This window comes from Pteronotus mesoamericanus, unplaced genomic scaffold (genome assembly GCF_021234165.1).
Source record: "Pteronotus mesoamericanus isolate MK-2021 breed Mesoamerican mustached bat unplaced genomic scaffold, CSHL_Meso_final contig_657, whole genome shotgun sequence".
NCBI lineage: Eukaryota > Metazoa > Chordata > Mammalia > Chiroptera > Mormoopidae > Pteronotus > Pteronotus mesoamericanus.
Genome location: NW_026555229.1, coordinates 4068036 through 4093991, shown reverse-complemented (window position 1 = coordinate 4093991; position 25956 = coordinate 4068036). Strand labels below are relative to the sequence as shown.

Here is a 25956-nt window from a genome sequence, read left to right as displayed (position 1 = left end):
TTTATAGCGATAAACTTTCCTCTTAGAACTGCTTTTGCCATATCCACAAGTTTTGGTATGTTGTGTTTCCATTTTCATTTGTCTTTAAGATTTTTTAAATTTTTTATTTCTTTTTTGGTACATTGGTTGTTCAGGAGCATGTTTAATTTCCACATATTGATCAGTTTTCCAGTTTCCTCCTGGTACTAAATTCTAGTTTCAAACCATTGTGGTTGGAAAAGATACTTGATATAGTTTTCTATTTTCTTGAATTTGTTGAGACTTGTTTTGTGGCCTAATATACGACATATCCAGAAGGCTGTCCCATGTGCACTTGAGAAGAATGTGCGTTCTAAAGCCAGACTGGCATGCATACAAGTCTGGGGGGTTTTTTTCCCTTTTTTTTCAATTTCCTTTTTTGTTACTCTGACATATTGTGTTCAGCTATCTTAATTCTCTTGGATGAGTTTTCTTTTCATAAACTTTCTACTTTAGAATAGTTATAGATTTGCAGAAAAGTTTAGATAATAAAGAATTCCATGGATGAATTTTCATTTCTTACTGTTTTTTCCTCTTCATGAAATTATTATCTCTTCTATTCTTCAAGATTCAATCTTGATCTCCACTTCTGGACTGTGTTGTGTTACCTCAAAGTGGAAAAACACATGCTTAGTTTGCCAGCAAAGCAGGGCATCAATATATATGAGGCAGGGAACATGATATTTCCCAGCAAAGTATTGCAGAAGTTGTAAGGAAAACAACTTTTTTGTTCTCGCTTAAACTTAATTTTTAGTTAATTTTGAATTGCTTGCCTGCCCTTGGTGAGTTTACCATGCCCCTCGTCAGGAACACGGGAACTCTCACCTTTCTCTCCATTTCCATAAACACTGTTGCCCCCTACCAACTGGCCTGAACTCTTCAAAAAGTCAATGTCATGAAAAGTAAAACCAGAAACATAGGTGGGCTATTGTAGATTAAAAGCGTCTAAAGAGAATTGAATGTATGAAACGATTGGATCTTGAATGAAAGCAAATGAAGATGTAAATTTGGGGGGAGGGGCAAGGGAGAACTTTAAATACGATGTGTTACGTGATGTTATTTAATTAATGTTAATTAGGTGTTTTGATGTTAAGGCTATGTATAGGAGGATGGTCCTTATTTTTAGGAAATGCACTCAGAGGTATTCTCGATGTCTGCACGGTACTTTCAAATGACTTAGAATAAAATTGATTGTGCACCTTGAAGGCAATAGCCATCATTTTTAAACATTTTTGACAGATTCAAAACCTATGAAAGGCTTGTGCGGAGGGGGTGTCTTGCACACTACTATGATGTGGTTAGGTTTTAGGACAGGTTAGGCCCAACATTGTGCTGGGAACTTTCTAGCAGTTCAAGCACTTCAGTTGCCCCGACATAAAAAAATCAAAAAGGGATTCCTTTTTGTGACTTCCTCCTCCTCTCCTCTAATCTCTTTTGGAGAAGGAACTGCTGCAAGAGGAGAGGACGCAGTCCCTCTGCGCTTTCCGTAGACAACTGAGCCTTCATTGGCTGGGGTTCGCTGACGTATTCATTGTGCTGCAGGCTCATTTTTCGGAGGAGCGCAGGAGCAGCATCCGAATTTTCGGCGGTGGTCACAACCTTGTTTTGGGGACCAATGGCTCAGAAACCGCTGCGCCTGTGAGTGACCCTGAGTCAGAGGCTCCGTGTGTGTGTGTGTGTGTGTGTGTGTGCATACGCGGGCGCCGGGTGTTTTCTCACGACTGGAAGGAAGGGTGGAAGGGCGGGGGTGGGGGCTGGGAGCTGGACGGAGGCTGGAGAGCTCGGCTCACCTCTTTGCGGCTGTGATCTCCGATCAGTTCTTCGCAGGGCTGGGGTCGGGCTCTTTTCCCCGCGGTTTTAGCTGTCGAGCGGGAACTCGCGGTGATACTCGCGGAGAGAAGCGGAAGCTCCCAGTGTTAGGCCTCTTCCATGTCAGGCCATGCTGGTCTCTGCTCTGACGCATCATTTACCCTTCTTTTCTCCCCGCACTCCATTTACTTAACCAGAGTTTCTAGGCCTGGGGCCGGTTGATGGGCCCCAGCCAGAGGGGGGACAAGATGGATGGATAGCGCCTCTGCCTTGGTGCACACTTTAAGAGGGAGGTTGGGAGGGGAGACACTGGGACCGTGAAGAGAGGACTTTCATTCATCCATTAAAGACAAGTATTCATTGAACAATTGCAGTGTGCTAGACGTTGCGCAGATAGAGTTCCTGCTTTAGTGGAGCTTATAGTGAAGAGAAACAGTAACCAAAGGACCCAGATATATGTAAAATAACAGAAATGATAAATGTCCGGAAGAAAAAGTTCTCAGTGTTAGGAAGGTGTATAGTAGGAGTATTTGGCTTAATGTGAGGCATATGAGAAGGGAGGATTGAGCCTTAAATAATATTTTTGTATGTATCCTAAAAAAAAAAGTCATCGAAATGTTTAAGACACACTTGGCGTGGTCAACTGTTCATTTTGGAAAGTGATTTGGGTGTAATGTGAAGAACAAATTAGAGCCAAAATAGAGGATAGCGGGGATTAGACAGAGTGATGGCAGAAGTGAAGGGACTCATGGTTTTTTAAGGAGAGAAAATTGTAGGGTGTGGGGATACTTTGGTTGTAAGGAGTCAGCACTGCCGGGGTCCCAGATTTCTTCTTTCTTCAGTGGAATAGGAAACACTGGAAAAGGGCCCAAAGGAGGTCATGAATTTTGAGGTGTCCTGTGATGTACAAACTGAACCATTGGCTCTCCCAGAAATAATTATAATTCCATGTGACAACTACTGTGATAGAGGAAGTGCAGAATTCTGTGGGAGCACCAGAAATTGGTGACTGATAGGGACTGGAGTGGAGGGCTTCCTAGAAGAGGTGGTGCCCAGAAGATTAAAAAAATCCTTAATAGGTTATTACAGTGCTTGCTCTGAAATGCTATACGGGTTTCTGAAGTTTTGGAGTGACTTTCTGACCTGGTCAGGAAGACTTAAGAGACGACCCAGGATTTGAAGCATGGGAAAAATTTAGGCTCAGGTTGGTGGGGTGGGACTGTTAGGAGAGTAACTACCCCAGGGAAAGGTAGAGGCAGAAAATGATCCGATTGACAGTAAGGAGGGTTTCTGTTAGGAAAACGGGAGAAGCCCTGGGAAGCGGGACGAGGGACTTGGGGAAAGCTGTGGTTCTGCACTCAGTGGAGCCCTCTTGATGTTTTTGAAGAAAGAACATTAAACGTTGCCCTTACACGTTGAATGGATAGGAAGAAGAGAAGGTATTCCAGGAAATGTAAGTGTATTCTTTACTTTGTATCCAATACCAGGTTAGTTACATTCCTTGATCTGCCCCTGCCTATCACTGGACTCTCGGTCACTCAGCCCTGCCGCTATCCTCCATGCCTCCTCCTTCATTTCCCACCCTCCACTCCAATTTGTGTTCAGGTCTTCAGAATTCTAAATTTCCCATGTGTCTCTCTCTTCCCCATCTTCATTTGACATTGTCCTTGTCACTGATAACTTTGCATATAGTCAGTTGTTTCTCCAGACCATCTTTTACTCTCTTACTAAAACGATCTTCCTATCACAGATGTGCTCATGTCACTACTCAGCTGGAAAATGTTTGGTGGTACGGACAATAAAAGCATACCCGAATGACATAATGACAAAACAATAAGAAATATATTTCAAAATGAGTTAAAAGACATTACTAAAATGATACAAATGGAAAAACCATATAAATCAGAATTATTAAAACTCAGAAATGAGATGGTAGAACAAGTTATTTCACAGCTTAGGGCCAGTCTGCCTCGTGAACCTTAGCGCTACTTCCCTGTACGATAACACTTTACACATACCTCCTCTTATAGCCCTTTTAAACAGGGTGAGGCAAAAGTAGGTTTACAGTTGTGAGTATGCGAAACAGAGTTTATTCTTGTATTATTAATTATTGCATTATTCTCTATACCAACAACTATAACCCTGCTCTTGTCCCACCCTGTATGACTATCAGAATGTCTCCCGTTTCCTGATTGTAAACTCGGAGGCTTGAACTGTCTTCTTCCTCTTTTTATACTCCTAACATGCTCTTAGCACAGTACTTGGCATATTGCACTTAACATATTGTAGGAGTTCAGTATGTGTGTGTGGAGTGGCTGGTTGAAGCCCCGTACTAAGATAATGACAGTAGAAATAAAAAGGACAGAATGGATGTGTGCAATGTTTGGAAAAGGGGATCGATGGGACTTGGTAACTGGAGGGAAGCGTTTTGACTCTCTGTGACCATGTTGGTGATAGACCCATCCACAAAACTTGGGAAATGGGAAAAGAAGCTGGTTCAATTTTGGAGGAAATGATGAGGTAAATTATAGATATGATGAGTTGAAAGTGTTGGTGAGACTTTTAGGGGAAGTTGCCCAGTGGTCAGGAATAGTTCACGCACACTGAACCTCAGGTAAACTCAGAGAGACTGGATCACACAACTGCATGATCCAGGAAGACTTGGCAGGCCTGTTCATGTTTCCTGAATTGCTTTAATGTTTCTCTCTTGTTTGCAGCTTGGCTTGTGGAGATGTCGAAGGAAAGTTTGATGTTTTATTCAATAGAGTTCGAGCCGTTCAGAAGAAAAGTGGAAACTTTGACGTAAGATCTTTTCTTTTTCTGAATTTAATTTTACTGTCAACATACTAAAATAAAATTTGAGCTCCTTTATTCATTTCTTGATTGAACACATAACTCCTTTTTTTTTTGTTAGATTGGGTACCTTTTGTGAGCATAGGAACTTAGTAGTTGCAGAGTAATGGGGTAAGGGAGACCTGTTTACCTTTTTATACTTTTAAAATTTCAGTCTTGTTACTTTAATACTGTACTCAGATGTGAAAACAGACTAGCAGAATACCCTTAAGTGGTCCTGACCACTGGATTTGGGAAGCACAGGTGTATTTCATGAGTGTATGGTGTCGATTAAGTCTGATGACATGAGCAGATGCTTCACAAACGAAAGAACCTTAAATGTTAGGTGCAGTTGCCACCCAGACTGTAAACCCCTAGAATACAGAAGAGTATTTGCAGTACTTGGTGGGGGGCGGGGAGGGGACGACGACATTGCGTTCACTGGGTTCAAGGTTGAGTACAGATAATACGCAGGAAATGTGTTTTTTTATGCCCTGGATTTCTCAAGTTATCTAATATTTAAAGTTCTGTATTTCACAGAGGGGTTCTTCAAGCTCCATCTTTCCCTGGACCTCCCGCTTCCCCATCCCCAACTTGAATTTCACAGTTACGGAGACAAAGTTTTGTAATTTGTACAGTTGTAACTAAATAATTACACAGATAGATTAAAAAAAAAACAAACCTGGTTTGAGACCATTACTTAGGATAATCAGCTGAATAATGTTACTATCAATTATGTACTATTTGATATAAATAAATCTCATATCTGTTTAAAAAACTCATTTTAGCTGCTGTTGTGTGTAGGAAATTTCTTTGGCTCCACTCCAGATGCTGAATGGGAGGAATATAAAACTGGCATCAAAAAAGGTATAGAAATTATTTTTATTTAACAAATGATTTCTAATATAGTTTCAAGACTACACAGTTTTTTTCTGGGTTGTTTTTCACAAGTGTTATTTGAGAATTTCCCATTGAACTGGGAAAGCTGTATATGCATCTAAATGTTCACATTTTGAATTTGGCTGGAATTAGTTCCAGAAAACTTGTTCTCTTCTAAGAAGGCAGGAATTGAATAAATGAAACCATATAGAAGGTCTGCCTAGAAAAAGTCCAGCCATTGTTAATATAACAAGAACAGTTTGCACAACATCAATGTAACCTGGCAGCCAAGGAGAGTGGACTGGCATGCGCATTCGTGAACAATGATGACTTCGCTCTACTAGTCAGTGGGGGCGGTAGATGCCATTGTGTGAGCATGTGTACTGGTGGCCTTTGCACTCCAAGTGACTGAGCAAGTAGAGCAACAAAGCTGCATCAGATTTTGCCTTAAGCTTGAACATTCCTCTGTGGAAACTATTCAGATGATTCAGAAGGACACAGCTACGGGCAGCTGGTGATTGGTAGCTTTATCACAACAGCATGCCCGCTCATGCATAATGTCTGGTGCTGAGTTTTTTGGTGAAACATCAAATCACCCAAGTGACTCACCTCCCCTCCAGCCCAGATTTGGTGCCCTGCAACTTCTGGCTTTTCCCAAAACTCAAATCACCTTTGAAAGGGAAGGGATTTCAGACCATCCATGAGATTCAGGAAAATACGACAGGGTAGCCGATGGCAACTGGGAGAACTGCGTGAGGTCCCAAGGTGCCTACTTTGAAGGGGACTGAGGCGTCATTGTCCTATGTACAATGTATCCTGTATCTTCAATAAATATCTCTATTTTTCATAGTACATGGCTGGATACCTTCTGGGCAGACCTCATATGTTCTTTCATTTTTTTCAGTAGTAGTGTTTTTTAATTAAGCTTTTCAAGGTCTATGTTTTCCCAATTATATATTGACCATCCTTTTTAAGATGTCACTTCATCATCTTGGTGGTATCATTTAATAAGCAGGCCACAAGGTTGGGTGTAGGATATCCTAACTGGTGATCATATTCCAACTTTTACTATGATTATTTTTCCTGTGGGGAAACATTTCTCAAGTTCCAAAGCAAATCTGGTAACTCGGTGGTGTCATGTCTGCTTCCCTCATTAGCTCCTATTCAGACATATGTGCTGGGTGCCAATAATCAGGAAACAGTAAAATATTTCCAAGATGCTGATGGGTGTGAATTAGCTGAAAACATTACTTACCTAGGTAAGTTGGTATTTTCGTTGTTTGTAATGAACACAATAGAGTCTCCTAGGAAATTTGTGGCTGGATTCTTCTGCTGTTAAACTGCCTGAGAGAATGGGGGCAGGAGGGTTCTTTCCCCAAGTCTGTGTCTGTACCTTTAAGACTACAGCATTTTTTCCCTTTGTGGTCTGTCCGTCCTCCCTCCAATCTCCTCATATTGCTGCAACTAAAGACATACTCTTTCAGTCAAGCAGAGGAATAAATTAACTTGACTACAGTGTATAAATAGAGTATTTAAGGTATAAATTATCTATAAAAAGATCTATGTATGTGGTCTCACCATATAAGATACAGCTTACTTACTAGATTCCTAACTAGCTATAGCTGTAGATCTCACTAAGCTTTTGCAGACTGAAGTTTTCACTGCTGATCCTTGGGTTTTTCAATCCCTTTGCCCTGTTTCTAGTTCCAGGTCTGCTCTTCTAACTCCAGGTTAAAGTTGTTCCTTCCCACACGCCTGAGTCTCTTCTAGTGCCTTTTCTCAATGTTTGGCCATTTTGTTTTTTTCTCACCTGTTGTTAGTCTACAGCCTCTTGGATCATTCAGCTCACTTTTTTCCTAAAATGACTCCACTGCTCTTCATATTTCCTCTTCTTCGGACTCCCATTTCTCTGGAAAGCATCTGCATTTTCTCTGTTGTAAATGCCCTTCTCCCTCCCCACACTAGTCCATCTTGGCATTTATTTGATTCTCTTTATCTGACTATGGCCCTCCTATAAGCATTTTCATCTCATTTCAATCATATTGGGCTCTTTTAGGCAAAAAAATGAGGGGCAGGTTTTTATTTGTTGTTTTTAACCACAATTGTGAGATACACAGTTGGAAATCCCTTTGTTGAGGTCTTACCATGGGCCTGACTGATTGCAGTTCTCACTGTAGTTATTAGAGGTGCATTAGGACCACTGCTGTTGAAATTTATGGCAGCCATTTTACCATATGAATTTAGTGCCAGCAGTGGAAAGAGCAGCTGAAGTAGTTTGGTTATTTCTGTGAAAGAGAATTTTTTGGGATCCAGTAGGAGGAGCAAACAATGAACTTAATTGTGAACATGTAATACTGAGCTTGAAGTGCTGGTACAACATCCAACATATAGTGGGATGTGATCTTTCTAGAGTATATAAATAAGTTGGTGTCAAAGAGTATAGATTTTTGGGAGCTGGTCTCATATAGATGAGAAATAAAGCTGAGAATAAGGTCAAATTGTTAAGTGAGAAATAGAAGAAGGGAAGCAGGCAGATGATAGTATCTTGTGGTGGAGGCATATATCTTCATCTAGGAGACAGGCAAGGAGAGGTAAAAGTAATTCGAGGAGAGTTGGGAGAGGTAAAGATACTATCTAGTTCATAGACTAAGTTAAGAAAATAGTTTCCTGAGTAGAAACCACTGGTGATTAGTGACCTGTAAGAGAATGATGGGAGAGGGAAACTATTAGATTGCAGTGGGTTAAGAAACTAATTAAGAGGTAAAGCACTTAGGATAGCACTACTCTTTGAAAAATTTGAAACTGAAGAGGAAGAGGTTTCATTATCAGTTAGTGTGTGCGTTCCTTTTTTAGTTAGTATGTATGTTTATTAATCATTATGTGCCTTTATTAGTTAGTATGTATACTAATAAGTATGTTTAATATTCTGTTTCCTGAATGGAAAGAGCCAGGTGCAAAGAAGAGACTTAGTAGATGAAAGGAGGGTGAAAATCAGTGGAGCAAGGTCTTGAAGGCACAAGCCAGGAATAAATTTAGAAGAGGGTGGAGTCTCTGATTTTTTCCAAACAGCTGCTGCTTTGAAATGTTTTCCTTTAGTTGGTAGCTGCTGCCTGCATGAAGAGTACATTTATTCTAGACTCTACCTTCCTCTGAACTGCAGTTATTTTTTTCTTTTAATTGCTTTTCCCTGTGTCCAGGTGTCTGGGTTTCTTTTAATCCATGTAGAATCCCCTTTAGCAGGCAAAGAATCTTTTCTCTTAATCAGTGCTTTCCAACTTTTTTCATTAGCACCGGGGGCAAACAGACTGGCCGGAGGGCTGCAGCCGTCTCCCTGTAAGGGATGCTCTTACTGAGCAGGGACATGGTTGTAGCCATCCGACATGGAGACCTGCAGCCAGAGGGGGCTCTGGGAGTTTACACTCGTGCAGCCACGTAGAAAGGCAAGGAGGTATGAGAGTCCTGGCAAGGGGACAGAGGTTCATCACCATACTGACGTTTCATTTTGCCGTTTTGACTGAAATGTGCCCATTTTTCTTTGAACCCAGGTCGGAAAGGTGTCTTTACTGGAAGCTCGGGACTGCAGATTGTGTACCTCAGTGGAACAGAGTCCTTAAATGAGCCAGTCCCAGGTTACAGTTTTAGTCCCAAAGATGTGTCTTCTCTGAGAACAATGCTGTGTTCGACACCTCAGTTTAAGGGTGTTGATATCTTGCTCACATCCCCGTGGCCCAAGTATGTGGGGAACTTTGGGAATTCTTCTGTGAGTAGTACTTGTTTGGTTGAATTTCTACAAGCAAATTGCACTGGCTTAATTTGAGCTTTTTTTTTGCTTTTTACATTAAGTATTTTGGCTCTTAGGACCTTCAGTTGAAATTTTTTTGTGAATATTTTTCAAGATATTTAAAGCCATATTAACTGATCAAAGTAAAAGTTGATCTAATGAAAGCTTGATTCACAGCTGAGATTGCCGAATTCTTAATTATAAATGAATGGTTCTTTAAATTATATTCTCTGCTTCAGGTGCCCTTGGTCAAGCTTCCTCTTAATATGCTTTCAGGGTTCGCTAACTTTCAGTGAAAAAATTTATAGCAAGTGGCAGCTCTGCGGTTGTATTTTCTTCCCTTCCATTCTAAATTATAGCTTTTTGTCTGTCATTATGGGCTCAAAGATAGTGATGTGAAGACCTAAAATGGGAAATGTGATGTTGAAAAATTGGTACTTCTCTAATGTGAAATCTTTAATGTTGGGATGCATTGGAGCTCACCATAGCATTTGTTCTTAATATTTTTATAAACAATCTAGAAGAGGGTATACACCAGATTGGTGAGTAACAGCTGTCATGAGTCAGGAAATATTACATTGGTGGAAATAAGCCTAAGGAAGATCTGGAAAGGCTGTGTGTGAGGGCAGAAATCATCAGCTGAGCTTCAGTGAAAGGAAATACAAGAATGCATTTAGAGGCAAATACCAGTCGATAGATGCCGAGTTATCAGCAATGATCCAGAAAAAGGTCGTATAGAGCACTTCAGCACAATGTGTCTGTGACCAAAAAGGCCAGCAAAATACCAGGCATTGTCAGGAAGGATGTAGAAAGGAAAAAGGACAATGTTCTTTTCTCCTTCCACAAATCCAGGGTTATTCTTCACCTAGAATACAAGGGACAGTGCTGAATGCAGCACAGAGAAGATACAGTGAAGCCAGGGAAGATCCAGAGGACTACTAAGCTGATGATGGAAGGAGAAAGACATGTGATACTCTGTAAGGAAGGATGAGAAGAAAGAGGTTCCTTCATTTTGGGGGTGCTAAAAAAAATTTTGACTAAAGTTTATAAATAAACATACAAGATATTTATAGGGGGAAAAATATAGTTCACTGGTACCTAAGATACCACAACTGACCTCAAGGCCCAGTTCCCTGCCTTTCAGAAACCTGAAGGAGGCAAACTAAGACAAAAGGGAGTTCTTGCTCTGTTTAGTGGAAAGTTAACTTTGGTAATTGATTTCTAGCTAGTACCTTCTCTTGGAGTTCATAATTACCATTATGGATGAGAGATCATATAATTTGTTGTTAATAGAAGCTAGGGATATTCTGGAAACAAGCCTAACTTTTGGCATACTTTATAACAAGGGCATGGTGTGCCCTTCCACAAACCACACCTTCTTTAACTGAAGCAAAATAAAGGATTGCATGCCTATGTGGTGAAGTCCTTGAATATTCCATTCCAAGTATTCAGTGGGTTCTAGGAACTCGGAAAGCTAGCTTTAAGTTCTATTTTGTGCATTGACTATCTTCATTGTCAGACTATAGGTGCACAACAAAGCAAATTATAGCAGCATAGTCTCTGGGCTTTAGAAAGAGAGCTTACTTTTCAAAAAAGATTTTAATAGGTTTAATAGGCCCCATTTTGGGTATTAATATGGAGGGCTTACTTTTTAACCTGTGGCTTCTGACAGTTGTTCCTGTTTCTGCATTCGTAATAGCCCAGTTTCCCTTGTATGTTTGAGATTCTCTGATTGCCACAGTGTGGAGTCTACTATGCAAATTCTGCTCACATTTGTATCCACATACAGATTTCAAAAACATTTCAAGTGTCTTGTTATTTTTTTGCCCTTCTTGGTTACTCTTAGGTCTGTTAAGATGACTGAGTTTCTGTTTACTAGGGAGAAGTAGATACCAAAAAATGTGGCTCTGCTTTGATCTCCGGTCTTGCAACAGGCTTGAAACCAAGATACCACTTTGCTGCTTTGGAAAAGACATATTATGAGAGGCTTCCATATCGGTGAGTAGCATTTTATTCTTTCTGACTTTTTGAAGAATTTGCACTGGATTTTCTATGTTAACTTCTCATGTTCATTTCAGCCATATAATATCTTGGTTCCTTTTAGTTACTCAGGCACTGAAATGAGTGACTCTAAACTCTAACTTCTCTGAATTTATTTTTCCTAATTTGAAATATAAGAGATTGCACTATACAGAGCCTCTTAAAGGTTTGAGGGTCTGAAGAAACAATGCTGTTTAATCATCCTAGCTTAATGTAACACAGTAACTCCTATTTTGATCAGGTCAAAAAGTACTCTTTGTATAGTCTTAATCTCAGTATAGTCACTTTAGAAGTATTTCAATTTGAGAATCAAGAACTTGTATCAATTAATTTTTTTTTTTTAGTTTGTGTTTGAAGGTGGAGTTTTTAAAGGATGTATTGCAGAGAAAATAAAACCATTCATTTATAAGTGATAGAGTTAAGTAAAGTTAACTCTGAATTATTGCCACTATATAAGGCATGGATAAACCCTAAAATAATTTGTAAAAAAATTTTTTTACACAGAAGTAATTAATATATATGCTGTTGAAAGTTCAAAAAATACAGCTGAGCAAAAAAGAAAGAAAATAACCTGCCTTTTCCCCATAGTACCACAGTGTAAGATACAATTATAGGTAATACAGATTTTTCTGTTATTATCTCCATATGGGTATTCCAGAAAATCTTATTCTCTAAAACTATGCACTAAAAACAGGGGTTATAGGAACAAGCCACTGAAAACCTATTCAACTTTTAAGGATCTGAATACACAGTTCTCTAAAGAACATATACTCCTGGCCAATGGACACATAAAAAGATGTTCATGTGATTGGCTCTTGGGGTAATCTGCATCAAAACCATAAGGAGATACCACCTCACATCTACTAGGATGGCTGTAATCAAAAAGGCAAATAACAACAAGTGATGGCAAGGCAATGCAAAGGAATTGGAGTCCTCATACATTGCTGGTGGGAATGTGAAATGGTGGAAATGCTTTGCAGAACTGTTTGGCATTTTCTTAAAAGGTTAACCGTAGAGTTACTATATGACCCAGCAATTCCACTCCTATTCGAAGCAAAATGAAAACACAAAAGTTATACACAAATGATTATAACAGCATTACTCATAATTATTCATAGCAACCAAAAAGTGGAAACAACCCAAATGTCCATCATCTGATGAATGGATAAATAAAAAGGGAAATATCCATACTAATGGAGTGTTGTTCAGGAAGAAAAAGGAATGGAATGTTGACACAGCTACAACATGAGGGAACCTTGAAAACATTATTCTAAATGAAAGAAGCCTGACACAAAAGACCACATATTATATTGTTCCACTGATATGTAATGTCCAGAATAGGCAAGTCCATAGAGTAGATAAGTGGCGGCTAGTGGCTAGTTGGAGGGAAATGGTGAGTGACTGCTAATAGGTTTCTGTTTTTAGTAATGAAAATGTTCTAAAATTAGATTGTGGTGATGGTTGATAGCTTTGTGAATATGCTAAAAACTATTGAGTCGTATACTTTAAATGGGTGAATTGTGTAATATTTGAATTAGATCTTAATAAAGCTGGTTTTGAAAAATACAACAAAAAACTCTATATAACCCTGTATAATTTTTTAACCAGAGCTGTACCGAAAACCTATATAATTGTCATAATAAAAATACTTATATAGTTAAATCTTCACTAATGTTTGCACTTGGAATTATGTCCATCCATGCTTTATATCCCTGTATTGTGAGTCTTCTCCTTCCTCCTTTGAGCAGCTAGTTATTATGATTAAAAACATCAGAGGTAGCATTCCGCATCAACCATTTTTATTTTAAAATAATGAGGGAGACATCTTCCCAGCTTTTTTATTTGTATTTGCAGTTTCCCTGTGGTATTAGTTTTCTACTGCTACTATTAACAAATTACCGCAAATTTGATAGCTTAAAACAATACATATTTATTATCATACAGTTCTGTAGGCCAAAAGTCTGGCACAGAAAATGTTGGCCCAGTTGTATTTGTTTTTGGATGTTCGAGGGGAGAGTCAGTTTCCTTGCCTTTTTCAGCACCTTGAAGCCACTTACCTGCTTCTCTTGGCTCATGGCCTCCTTGCTCCATCTTAAAGCCAGCAACTCTGGTTGAATCCTTCTTACCTTCTTCTGTAGCCACTTCCCTTCTGACTGTCTTCTGCTTCCAATTTCCACTAGTGAGGACCCTTGTGATTATGTTGGGGCTACCCAGGTAATCCAAGATCATCCCCCTACCTTAAGGCCAGTTGATGAGCAAATGACTAAATCCGTCATCTTAATTTCCTTTGGCTATATAAACTGACATTCACAGGCTGTGGGATTAGGACGTGGACCTTTTTTTTTTGGTGGGGGTAGGGGCGGTGTGCCATTATTTTGCCTGCTACACCGGGATATAGCTTAATTGTGGGAAGTGTTAGCAGTTCTTGAGGTCACTGCAGTAGTCACTGCTTGCACTAAAAAGAGATACTTCTCAGGATATTCCTTAATGTCTTTATGTACTGTTAAAGCTTCCATTTAATTATGAGTAAACTTGTTTCAGTCATTTTAAAAGTGGGAGGAAGTTGCACATGAAACAGCATGATACTCACCTTATACTGACATTCCTATTAGCAGATACGAATGCACTTGTTCTCTTTAAAATAAGCTGTTGTGGACAGATTGTATTTTGGTTTATTTCTTTCAATAATGTGAATCTAAAACATGCATTTGTATATCTATTTATATAAAATGATATATGAGATTTTTTTAAAATAAAATTATATTTTGTGATAGATTCAGGAAATACCTGAGCTATGCAGAAAGGAAAGAACTCTAAGCATTGGCATTTGTATTAATGATCACCTCACTAAAAATAAAAAATATGTATAATGCCATAATTTTTTAAAAATTACAAATAATAAATTGCTTAATGTAGAATACTTATAAACATAGAAAAGCTCAATCATATTTTGGTAAATGCAGTTCCTATATTTTTTCCATGAAAAATAGATACTCATGTACTTTTATGTTTTTCCTAGAAAAATGAAATCCTATAAGTTACTATTTGAAACATTTTTTTAATAACTTTTTATTGCACAAAAGAAGAGAGAATAATGTAATGAACCTTCCTGTACCCATCACCCAGCCTTTGCAATTATCAGCATTTTGCCAATTTTACAACTCTTTTAAAATCAAAAGTTGGAGTTTCTATGCTTTTCAAATTTATGATGTTATTTTTCCCTAACAGCAGCTCTGGGAGGTAGGGACGATTATCCGACAGGATGGACAGGTAACATCTGAGATTATGTTACTGGTGCTGATGGACTCTTTTCACAGCCCATGGAGTCCACATATTTTATAATTATAAATCAAAAGTAAAGCTTGTTGGTAACCTGTTGCCTCTCAAATGTATTATAGAAACCACATCGTTCTGCAAGAAAATGCACAGCATGCCACCAGGTTCATAGCTTTGGCAAATGTTGGAAATCCAGAAAAGAAAAAGGTAAAGATTTGAGTGTTTAGAGGTAGGTTAATAATCAGTATCTACCTGGTAAATGTTTCCCTTTCCCAGTTTAGCATTCAGATCTTCCCTTCTCCCAGCACCTCAGTGACTTCTCTGTAAAGACATGGTAATAAAAGGTCAAGTTTTCCTTGGGTTCTTTGTAGAAAATTTTAGAGAAGTGTTTGGAAAAATAGACCCAGTGGAACAAAGACAGAATTTCCAATGAATAATACTTCTTCCCACGTCCATGTGATTGTCTCTGCGTGTATTCATTCATGAGTTTGCTTTCAGAAGGTACTCTAACATTGCTTCTTTTAGCAACTTTATTTGGCCGAAATAATAAAATCCTCCCAAGGATTCACCTAACCCCTCCGTGGCTTTGAGAAATCTTAGTGATACCTGGAATTGGTCTTTGTACTGAAAAACAGTGCAAGTGAATTAAAGAGACTATTACCAGAAAAGTGCACTATTTTTCTTACTTCACTGAGAGCATCCAGTGAAGGGCCACAATTCTGACCCAGATTCTGTAGGGCCAGAAGCAGGGTATTTTGGATTCAGACAGCTGAGACCAGAATAATCAGTCAGGTGGGGAAATAGATAAATAATCTGGAGATTATTTCACCGTAATATGCCGTAGACAATGTACATGCAAAAGATAAGCAAATACATATACATTGTCTTTTCCATAATATATTAAGCTTTTAAGCCCAATGCATTTGTAGCAAGTGTAGATTTCTGAATTTTTGTTTACTACCTTTTAAAGATCGAATATCATGCATAGTATGTTCAGTCTATTGCTTTACTCTGACGGATGTGTTAGCCTCAGCCCTAAGCAACTCATACTTCCATCAAAGAATATGCACATTTTAAAATTTGGGAAGCATTATTAAATTCATCCCAAAATTGTGTTCCAGTTTACACCCCTACCAGCAATATATCTATGATTTTGTTTTCTATCCACATTCTCACTGAGTAGTGTCAAATTTTTATTAAAGTGATTGACAAAGATGTTGTATCATTCTTAATTAATTACATTTCCATGATCAGTAATGAGGTTAAGCATCTATTCATATCTCATGTAAAGTTCTTAATTACTATGCAGTTAGTCTGAGATTGTAGGTATTCATGACTATTTACCTCTTTGCTACTAGTCCCTAAGAAAAATTTATCAGCATATACAGCAGAAATTGTATGTCAGAGGGACACACTAAGTTGTCCAATTTAGTTTTCATTAGGAAAAAGAATGGCAGTGCCATGACTGTTGATAAAGTGTGCAGAGATACAGGAGTCAGAGATAGAAGTGGTTTGCCTTCAGAGGTTCTGGAGCAATTCCTTCTGGGCTTCGTAGTGATGGTTTTGTGTAAGGGTGGGGACTTTGATTTGTTGCTTATTGCTTGTCAGCCCTTGGTTAGCCCCTGCAGAGATCACTGAATTGACATTTGATTTACTAGGTATTTTCTAAGGCACAGATGGGCCAGTTGCTGCTCTTTTCATTTTACTCAGTTGCAGAAGCCTTTGTGAAATCTTTACAGTAAAATAGATTGACTGCATTTGGATAAACAGTATTTCCATTAATGTTGTTACATTGTTTTTCTCCAAAGTATCTTTATGCATTTAGTATTGTTCCCATGAAACTAATGGATTCAGCAGAACTGGTAAAACAGCCTCCAGATGTCACTGAAAACCCTTACAGAAAATCTGGGAAGGAAGCGTCCATGGGAAAACAAATTCCTGCCCCTGAGGTATTGTTCTGATTGAGAGCTGGCATTTTCTGGGCAGGATTGCCCCTTACACGTGTTACAGTTTAATTTGTGAGACAAGTTTAATCCCTAGGATCTAAATATTCCCCCCCTCCCCTTAGGAAATCATGGCAATATTTAGAAAGCCTTAAATTTTAAGTAAGCTCAGTAATTTTTTTTTTTTTTAATTTGGGTTTAACAGTTTCATGGTTTCAACAACTGCTTGGTAGCAGCGTAATCTGATATTATAGTGAGAGTTAGTAGGTAAATAAGATTCACTCTGAGGAAATTTCTAAATAGCAAACTTTCCTGAAATTAATTTTCCCCTTATTACAACACAGAATGTCAAGTGAGGGGAAAATTAGTATGCTTTCTCAGACTTTTTTTTTTTTCTTTATGAGCAATCTTCTTATCTTTTTAATTAAATCTCAACTAGAGTTCTTTGATCCACGAAGCGTAGGACTGCATTGAGATAGAAAGGGAACGGAATTTGGATAAGTTCATATTGTTGTTTTAGGCAAGAATTGCTCTAGAGCTTGGACTTTAACTTGTTTTTCCAAAGTGATGAATTTGGTGGCATTTTGGATAAGTGTTGAGAAATATGGCAGAGTCCAGACATCTTCTCTAAAATGGGCAAAAGGGATGGGAGAAAAGATACACATTACATGGCAGGAATGTTCCTTTGTATGTGAATGTTTTGTACTTGTCTAGAGATTAGTTTAGTAATATCTACTCTTCTATGTTTGGCCATTCCAGGAAGAGTCAGCCTGTCAATTTTTCTTTGATTTAAATGAAAGGCAGGGAAGGAAGCGTTCATCCGCAGGCAGAGACAACAAGTCTCCTCACCCGAAGCAGCCTCGCAAACCTCGTAAGTACCTCGGGTCCAGAGGTCTCCTCTGTGATCAATAACAGTTACTGTGGGCCTTGATTGGGAAGCAGCATCGCTAAGGGAGCCTCTTCTGGCAGTGGGAATTGTACAGTGAGTCATTAGGGCCAATAATGAAAATGAAATAATACAAAGAAGGCCAGGCTTCGAGGCTGTCTGAGGCTGTTCCTGTGAGAATTATGGGAGTAGCTCCTTTCATTCATGCCTATGAAATGTGAGATAAAGAGCCTACAAAAGCTAATGTAGGTTCAAAAAATAATAGGATAATCAAAATGATAGAAAAAACTTCCTGGCTATTTCATCGAGATCCTTTGTACCAACCCCCCCTCATTTCAAAGATGAAGAAGCTGACTTTGGGAAAACTTACTGTCCAGGGTCATGTGGCCGGCTAGTGGCAAAGCTGGGACTAAAACTGGGGTTCCTGACACCCAGTTCAGTGTTCTTTCATTGCAACCTGTTGCCAGTTACATGCTATTTTAGTCAATATGTGGTTATCACTTGTGGATCACCTCCCTGTGGAATGGCTACAAATTCAGAATGTTTCTAATAAAGGTTTAGTTTCATCAATAGTATGTGATGGGGTAGGAGTCATAGTGGGAGCACAACAGGCCCAGTCCATCGCAGCAGAGCTGTACACCAGTCTTTGTAGGATATAAAGATCAGACAAGGGTGGTTATAAGCTGGAGTGTTTGGTCCATTGTAACATTTGGCTTTCTTCCACATAAAGCTCAGCCTCCAGGACCCTGCTGGTTTTGCCTTGCCAGCCCTGAAGTGGAAAAGCATTTGGTGGTCAACATTGGCACACATGTAAGTTACTTTCATAGATCTTTTACAGAGAAGGAGACACCAGTTCGTTTTCTATGGCTTTATTGAGTCAATATACATTAAGGGTCTGGCATAAATAATGCCCCTTTTTTGTTTTGTAACAAAATCTTCTATTATAAAATCATAAGAATGTAATTCTATAATGTAACAGTATCACACAAATATTTACAACCATTTTTCAGTGTGTGGTGCTGCAGACAGGTACTGTCATTTGTTTTTCATTGATTTATTCTAATTTTAGTTTTTTTTTTTAAGATTTTATTTATTTTTAGACAGAAGGGAAGGAAAGAAGAGAGGGAAACATCAGTGTATGGTTGCCTCTTACGCTCCCTCTACTGGGGACCTGGTCTGCAACTCAGGCATGTGCTCTGCCTGACTGGGAATCGAACCAGTGACCCTTTGGTTCACAGGCCAGCACTCAACCCACTCAGCCACATCAGCCAGGACTCTAATTTTGGTTTCTGAGTGTGACCTTTTCCTCAACTAATCCTTACCACATGAGGATCCTTTATTGTGGCCCTCTGTGTATACTGACCAACTAGAATCTCAACTTCATCTTATACGTTAGGTCACACCCCTTTCCTGCCTTTATTGTTTGAGATTGAATAGTTCCAGTCTTTTACATTTAATTTTTATGCCATTATTATTGGTACGCTTCTGTCTCTTGGGGGAGCGCTGATCGGCTGACACAGTTGGACCGTGGAGCCTGTGGGTGAACTCCAGTGAGAAGAGCAAACTTGGAAAGCTCTTGCTTTTACGGGAAAGCCCTTTTGGGATGATCGCTTTTGGCCTTGTAACCTCAATGCACATCAGAAAAACTGCTGTTTATGGCAGTGACCCTCTGACATAAAGAAAAGTCTAGAAGACTTAAGCTGCTAGAGTAAGCTTTTAAAAGAATCAAAAATGGTTACTGTAAAAATCAAGAAAATGCTTTTAGTGCTAAAGAGGTTTCGGTGAACTTTAGTCATCTGGAAAATTAGCTTTGTAGATGTGCTCAATCCTCTTTGCCAAGTAGATCTAGGATAGTCATAGGCTAGGATAACTTTAGCTTGTTTACACTACCTGTGTTGTCATTTCATTGGACTTTTTCAGTGTAAATGAGAAATAAGTGACTCCTTCAGCTTTAGCCACACTAATAGTGTACTTTGGATTGTTCTTTCTAAATCTCTGGTACCTTCATATGCCTGCATTGGTATACATAGGCTTTTCTCTACTCACAGTGTTTTTTCCTTCAAAGTATGTCTGAGTGTAGAGCAGTCTTACATGTGTTTTGATTTTGACAGAAATACTTATAGTTGCTACTTAGCTGCCAGCATCCATTGTTGGGACCACAGTTTTCTACCTTATTGGATATACTTGAGTGTGAGGTTTCTCCTTCCTCTTTCCACCCCATTAGGTTGTATGTTTGCTTTCACTTTGTAGAGGTTAGTCAGCAGCTTCAGGCTGTAGGGACATTGTATGCTAATCATGTTACCTTATTTCCTTTTGTGAGCCTGGGTGTGTATTTGGGGTTAGAGCGATGTTACCGTAGGGAGAGTGGTCATTTGAAATCAGAAGTGGTATCTTTCTGTGGCTGAAGGTGATAGTAACTGAAAAATTGTTTTTAAGTTTAAAGCCTGTTTGTCGCTTTGGTCACCTTCTGCTCTGGTGTGTTTGAACCCAAAAGGCTATTTTTGTGCTGTTCATTTTCCCCCAGATCACCTGATGCTTGCATAGAAATGTGCTTCATCTCTTCTTTTTCAGCAGCTATTTGAGAACATTGTTGTTGTAATCTTTAAATCAGATTTTTAAAATTGGAGAATGTCTATTAATAGCCTCTTGAGCTCTCATCCACCCTCCCACCCCCAAGCTTGTTCTTTGTATAGACTTTCCTCCCTGAAGGATCATGCATGCAATACTGATGTTTCGCTGCTGTGTGCTTTATCTCCAGTGCTACCTTGCTCTGGCCAAAGGAGGCTTGTCTGATGACCATGTCCTTATCCTGCCCATTGGACACTACCAGTCAGTGGTGGACCTTTCAGCAGAGGTGGTGGAAGAGGTGGAGAAATACAAGGCTACATTGAGGAGGTTCTATAAGAGTCGAGGGAAACGGTGTATTCTATTTGAGAGAAATTATAAGAGCCATCACCTCCAGCTTCAGGTAGGTGGTCTCTGCCCAAGATCTTGGACAGGACCCTATGGGGACCTAGATACCGAGAAATATTTAAATAATGCCAATTCCAATATTTAAACAATTAAATATTGATTAATATTTGATTCCAATAAAAATAAATATTCTATATTAAAATTTTTTAACATGAATTTTCACATTAATATTTAAATAATGTTCATTTAAAAGGTTAAAGCTTCTACTGGTAACTCTAGAGATTTCACAGGGAAGCGCATTTTTAGTATAAGTGAACTGCACACACAGTAAGTGCCTTGTTTTAGAAAAGGAATGGGTAGTTCAGGAAGGTTCTAAGAAGGATTTAGGCCTTGACAGGTAGAGTTTGGAAGAGATTAGCTATTCTGTGTGAAGCCCAACGTAAGTGACTGCTCAGAGGTAAGAGAGTCTCAGAGCTTGCATGGGGCTAGCAGCTCAGTCATTTGGAGATAGTTGTAATTAATTTGTTTGTAATTGTGGTGGTTTTCTTTCTGGCACATTTGTTAAGTTTTCAAATGGGCCTGACTCTGCCACATATATTATATAGGAGCTGGCAAAGGCTTGATGACAAAGAGATCGCTCTCTAGCCTTTCCCGCATGTGGAAATTGGCTCCCACATGTGACAGGCTATCTCATAAGTTTAAGTCCTTACAGGCAGGCTGACATGGGCCTGTCTGGCCTGAGGAGAATCTCTGCTGAGGGGTATTTCCCCACCCCTGTGATGGATTTGCTGCTTCTCAGGAACCACAGGAGGCACGACCTCTCTGGGACCTGCATGAAGAATTCTCTTACCTCCCCCACCCCCATCCCAGGTCATTCCTGTGCCGCTGAGCTGCTGCACCACTGATGACATTAAAGACGCCTTCATCACCCAGGCACAGGAGCAACAGATGGAACTGCTGGAAATCCCAGAGCACTCTGACATCAAGCAGGTAAAACAGGAGGGGAAGGGGATGGTCAGGGAGAAGTAAAAACCTAGTTTCTGACACGACAAGCCTGAGGTACTATCAAGGCATTTCAAAAATGTTAAATAGCCAGGCGACAGTTTGGAACAAGAGCTTGGAGTAAGGATTAGATTGGAGACAAAGATAGCATTACAGCAGTGCCTCAGTGCTTCCTGGGAAGAGCAAGAAATTAGAAACTTCCTGAGGCAGGAACTTAGAAAGATGGGTGCCACTGGGAGGATCTTTGTTGCATCTGCCAGTTTGGCTTCTTAAACTCTAGTTTCACTGAGTGGCTTGGGAGCTATAGTTCCTTAATCCTATGTGCTTCTAGACTGAAATTTTTGCCAAATTAAAGCTTTTAAGAGGTAAGCTAGGATTTTAGATTTTTAAAGCACTACTGTGTGTCCTCATGCAGCTCTGTTTATTTTAGATTGCACAGCCAGGAGCAGCGTATTTTTATGTTGAACTTGACACAGGAGAGAAACTTTTCCACAGAATTAAAAAGAATTTTCCTTTGCAGTTTGGAAGGTTTGTATAGTGTTCTTATTTTTATTTATTATTATTTTTTAAATACTCACCTGAAGACATGCTTATTGATTTTAGAGGGAAGTAGGGGGAGGGAGAAAGAGAGAGAAAGAAACATCGATGTGAGAGAGAAACATCGATCATTTGCCTCTCTTACATGCCTTGACGCAGAACCAAACCCATAGCCTAGGCATGTGCCACGACCTGGAATCAAACCTGTGGCCTTTCGGTTTATGGGATGATGCTCCAACCAAGTGAGTCACCTTGGCCAGGGCGTAGTTTTCTTATTTTAAATATATTCCCACTAGACCTTCTCTGGACAGAGTAGTGGCTGAATGGACAGTTAAATAAAAAGCGAAATAGGAAACAGCTCTTGCCCTAAGGAAGCAAGAGTCTTAGGGCAAGTCAGGTGTTTACATATATGACAGTAATGTGAAAAGGACCCTAACAAAGTTTTGAGGAACAATGTATTTTGGAAATTCAGAGAAGGAAGAGCTTATGTCAGATAGGTGAAAGTCTTCATGAAAGGGTTGAGGTTGTACCTGAGCGATTTAGAGGCCAAACATTGGACTGTCAGAATTCTAGCCTGAGGGAAGAGAGTGCTACCATTAAAATCAGATTTTTTGGTAGATTTGGTAAATTAAACATATGCTGTGTCAGGCCCTGTGCCAAGAGCTTTCTGTGCATTGCCCCATTTAATCTTCCCAGCTCTGTAAGGTAGGTACTATCATCTCAATTTACCAGTGTGGAAAATTAGGCTTTAGAATAATACCTAATAGAACTTTCCACAATATTGGAAATGCTCTACAAATCTGCTCTGTCCTATGCAGTAATCACTAGCCACAAGTGGCCACTGAGCACTTGAAATGTGGCTGATGTGAGTGAGGAACTGAATTTTTAAATTAAATTAATTTGGATTAAAATTTAAATGTCTGTATATGAGTACTGCTCCTAGAGCATGGCTCGAGTGTGGCTAGGTAGTTTGTCCATGGTCACATGGTGGTAGGTTCAAATCCAGGAGTGTTGGACCACAAAATGGGAGGTCTTAACCTCATTATTCTGTAGTGTCCTAGAGTTTCGAATTCATTTCTTCTCATATCAGGCAGAACGTAACAGCAACACCGTACAGGGAGTGGTATGAACTAGGCAAAGACTACAGACAGGAATTTGCTGACCAGAAGAGAGGGAGTATTGAGGAGAGTCATCTCCATACATCTGGAGGACAGATTATCTGTTGCTGGTGTCTGTAATTTGCAACTGTTTTTTTTTTTTTTCACCTTAGTTAGAGCTGAGCTTTGAGTCAACCTTGAGCCCTTCTTGGTCTACTTTGGAAAGCCCCCAAGAGATTGCCACCATTGGATAAGTCCAGGACATGTAGTTGTCTACATTTTCAGAAATATAATTGACAAGTGAACAGCTGTGTCACCTCTGATATTTCTGGCACCGGGGGCTGCCCTCATTCTCCTGTGCCATGTCTCTTAAGTACCAATAAATAATGTTTCAGGTTGTTCAGAGAAGTAAATGGGATTTAAGGGTCAAGAAAGAGGGAGGCTGACTGGTGTGGCTCAGTGGGTTGGGCGTCACTCCAAAAGCCAAAAGCATTTGCAGGCCAGGTTCCCGATTGGGGGTGTGCGAGTGGCAACCAATTGATGTTTCTTTTGCATATTGATATTTCTCTCCCTCTCTTTCTCCCTCCCTTCCCCTCTCTCTAAAAGTAAATAGATAAAATCGTTTCTAAAAAAAGAAACAAGAGATAGGACCTGGGCTGGTCACTTAAAATGGGTGTGATTTTGATAGACAGAATGGCAGAGATGGGACTAAAGGAAGAGAAAACGGTATGAGTAAAGTCAGAGAGATTTGCATGCCTTCTTTGAGTGATGTTGAGGAGAGCTCTCTGGCTGGAGAGGAAAGGGGCAGGGGGTGGTTTCAAACTGATACTGTCTATTTAGACTTCGTGTTTTTTCTGCAGGGAGGTCCTGGCAAGTGAAGCCATCCTTAATATTCCTGACAAGTCTGACTGGAGGCAGTGTCAGATCAGTAAGGAAGAGGAGGAGACCCTGGCTCGCCGCTTCCGGAAAGACTTTGAGCCCTTTGACTTCACTGTGGATGAGTGAAGTTTTCTAAAGAAATTACAGTCTCCTGTGGGGACTGTTTCCCTGCCTCTTTTTGGTACATTCCCATGGAACCTGTCTGCACCAAGAGGCCTAAAATGGAATATTTTTCAGAAAAAGTCACATTCTAGGATGAAAGTCTTATGCTAAAAGCATATTTGTCATCCAACTCCAAGTATAGCTTTTATCAACATCTTTGAAAACATTTAAATTATCAAATAAAATCTAGATACTTTTCCATGGTTGGGAGGTGTCTTTATGTTAACCTATAACCATTGAAATGGAGTAGAGTGTGTGTGTGTGTGTGTGAGAGAGAGGAGGAACCAGGGCTTTAGGTCTAGCTGTTATCCAATCATCTCATAGGTGCCTTTCCCCCTGAGCAGCCTAGGATGGAGAAGGGACCCAGGTCCTTTGCCATTTTTATAGCATTCAACTTACTGATATAAAAAAGCTCATTCAGTCTTTCAGCAAATATTTAACTCCTATGTGCCAGGGCTTTTTTAGGCTCCAGGATGTCCCAGCATGGTCTCTGTTGTCCCAGTTTATAGTCTAATTGGGAAGAAAAGGGACTGATTTAAAAGAATATTTCTGCTTTAGTTATGTTGAGTTGTAGTGTGCTGCTGGATTGGTGATAGGGTTTTGGGGATCATCAGGGTATTGGCCACAGGCGAAATTATGAGAATGGATGAAAATAAGATAGGGTAAATACATTCCTAAGCTGAGGATGACTATCTTGGAAATAGAGTGATCCAACAAGTATATGGAGAAGGAGCGGGGAGAGACATCACAGGAGAATGCCATATCTTGCAAGCCAAAAGAAAAATAATTGCTCCTATATATTGGGCACTCATAGCCTAGACACTATTTCACTTACTCCTCGCAAAATATCTATGAGGTAGGTATTATTACCTCCATTTTATACATAAAAAAACAGACTGGCAAACTTAGAGATCATGGAACCTGGAATCAACCAGCTCAGAATTTTAAAAAAGCTATGCAATGTCCACTTGAAGAGGGATGTCGGAGAGTGAAGTGTGGGAAACAACCAGGTTCCCGCAAAGATGGCTGCTTAGGGTTAGCCAATCAGAATCCTCAGGTCCTCAGTATGTCTCCCTGGCGCCTCCAAGAGAGAATTAGATTTCTCCCTCCTGTGGAGATCACACCTTTGAGTGCTACGCTGTACACCTTGCAAATGAGGGCTTCATACTGTTAGTACAATTCATGTCACAATCATCACTGCAGTCTGCCCAGCTCTAAGGAATGTGTTCTTGGAGGTAACATTTACAATCACCTCGAAGTCTGATACTCCAGTTCTACGGCTACCAAGCAACTATGGGAAACCAGAATTTCCAATACCACACGTTACCAGTGATCTATACAACATGACTCAGTTTTTATCATGCATACTTAACAGCCTGATTGCACTATTCGAGGAGGTGACGGAAGACACATTTGTTCTGCCAAGAGCAGATACAGTGTTTTCAAAACAGCTGAGACATTGCTGTGGTGCAGACACTATCCACCTTTAAACCTCCAACATGTTAAATTTGAGGTGGCACAAAGTGTTAGTAGGAATTCCAAGTAATCAGTTCACAAGCTGAGCTGGTCCAAGTGCACGTAATCTCAAAGGAAACTCAAATGAGTCTGCCTAATGCCGCTGACACATTTCTTCAGAGAATTTGATTCCATGATGATTGAGGAGATCCCCCAATTCTGGTGAAGTGTATGACTGACTCAAAGTGAAAATGGGGGATCGGGTTCCCCTGTGCCAGGCAATCTGCCACTGGAAGTACTTTTTTTTGTTTTTGTTTTTTAAAGATTTTTATTTGTTTTCAGAGAAAGGGGAAGGGAGGGAGAGAGGGAGAGAAGCATCATTTGGTTGTCGGTATCAATTGGTTGCCTCTTATAACTCCCCCAACCTGGGACCTGGCCGCAACCCAA

General features: G+C 39.7%; 1 protein-coding gene and 1 non-coding gene across 2 annotated transcripts; both read left to right on the top strand.

The window, feature by feature from the left end:
- Positions 1 to 1441: 1441 nt before the first annotated feature.
- Positions 1442 to 24239, top strand: CWF19L1 (CWF19 like cell cycle control factor 1). Its single transcript, XM_054581357.1, has 14 exons — positions 1442 to 1656; positions 4545 to 4629; positions 5448 to 5526; positions 6696 to 6797; positions 9084 to 9298; positions 11199 to 11317; positions 14758 to 14842; positions 16444 to 16584; positions 17338 to 17449; positions 18195 to 18274; positions 20223 to 20432; positions 21248 to 21367; positions 21810 to 21907; positions 23874 to 24239. The coding sequence occupies exons 1-14, from the start codon at positions 1634 to 1636 to the stop codon at positions 24016 to 24018; spliced, it is 1614 nt and encodes a 537-aa protein (XP_054437332.1). The 5' UTR covers positions 1442 to 1633; the 3' UTR covers positions 24019 to 24239.
- On the top strand, positions 20908 to 21056 carry LOC129077392 (small nucleolar RNA SNORA12). Its single transcript, XR_008529850.1, has one exon. It is a non-coding gene; the product is annotated as a small nucleolar RNA SNORA12 (small nucleolar RNA).
- Positions 24240 to 25956: the final 1717 nt, after the last annotated feature.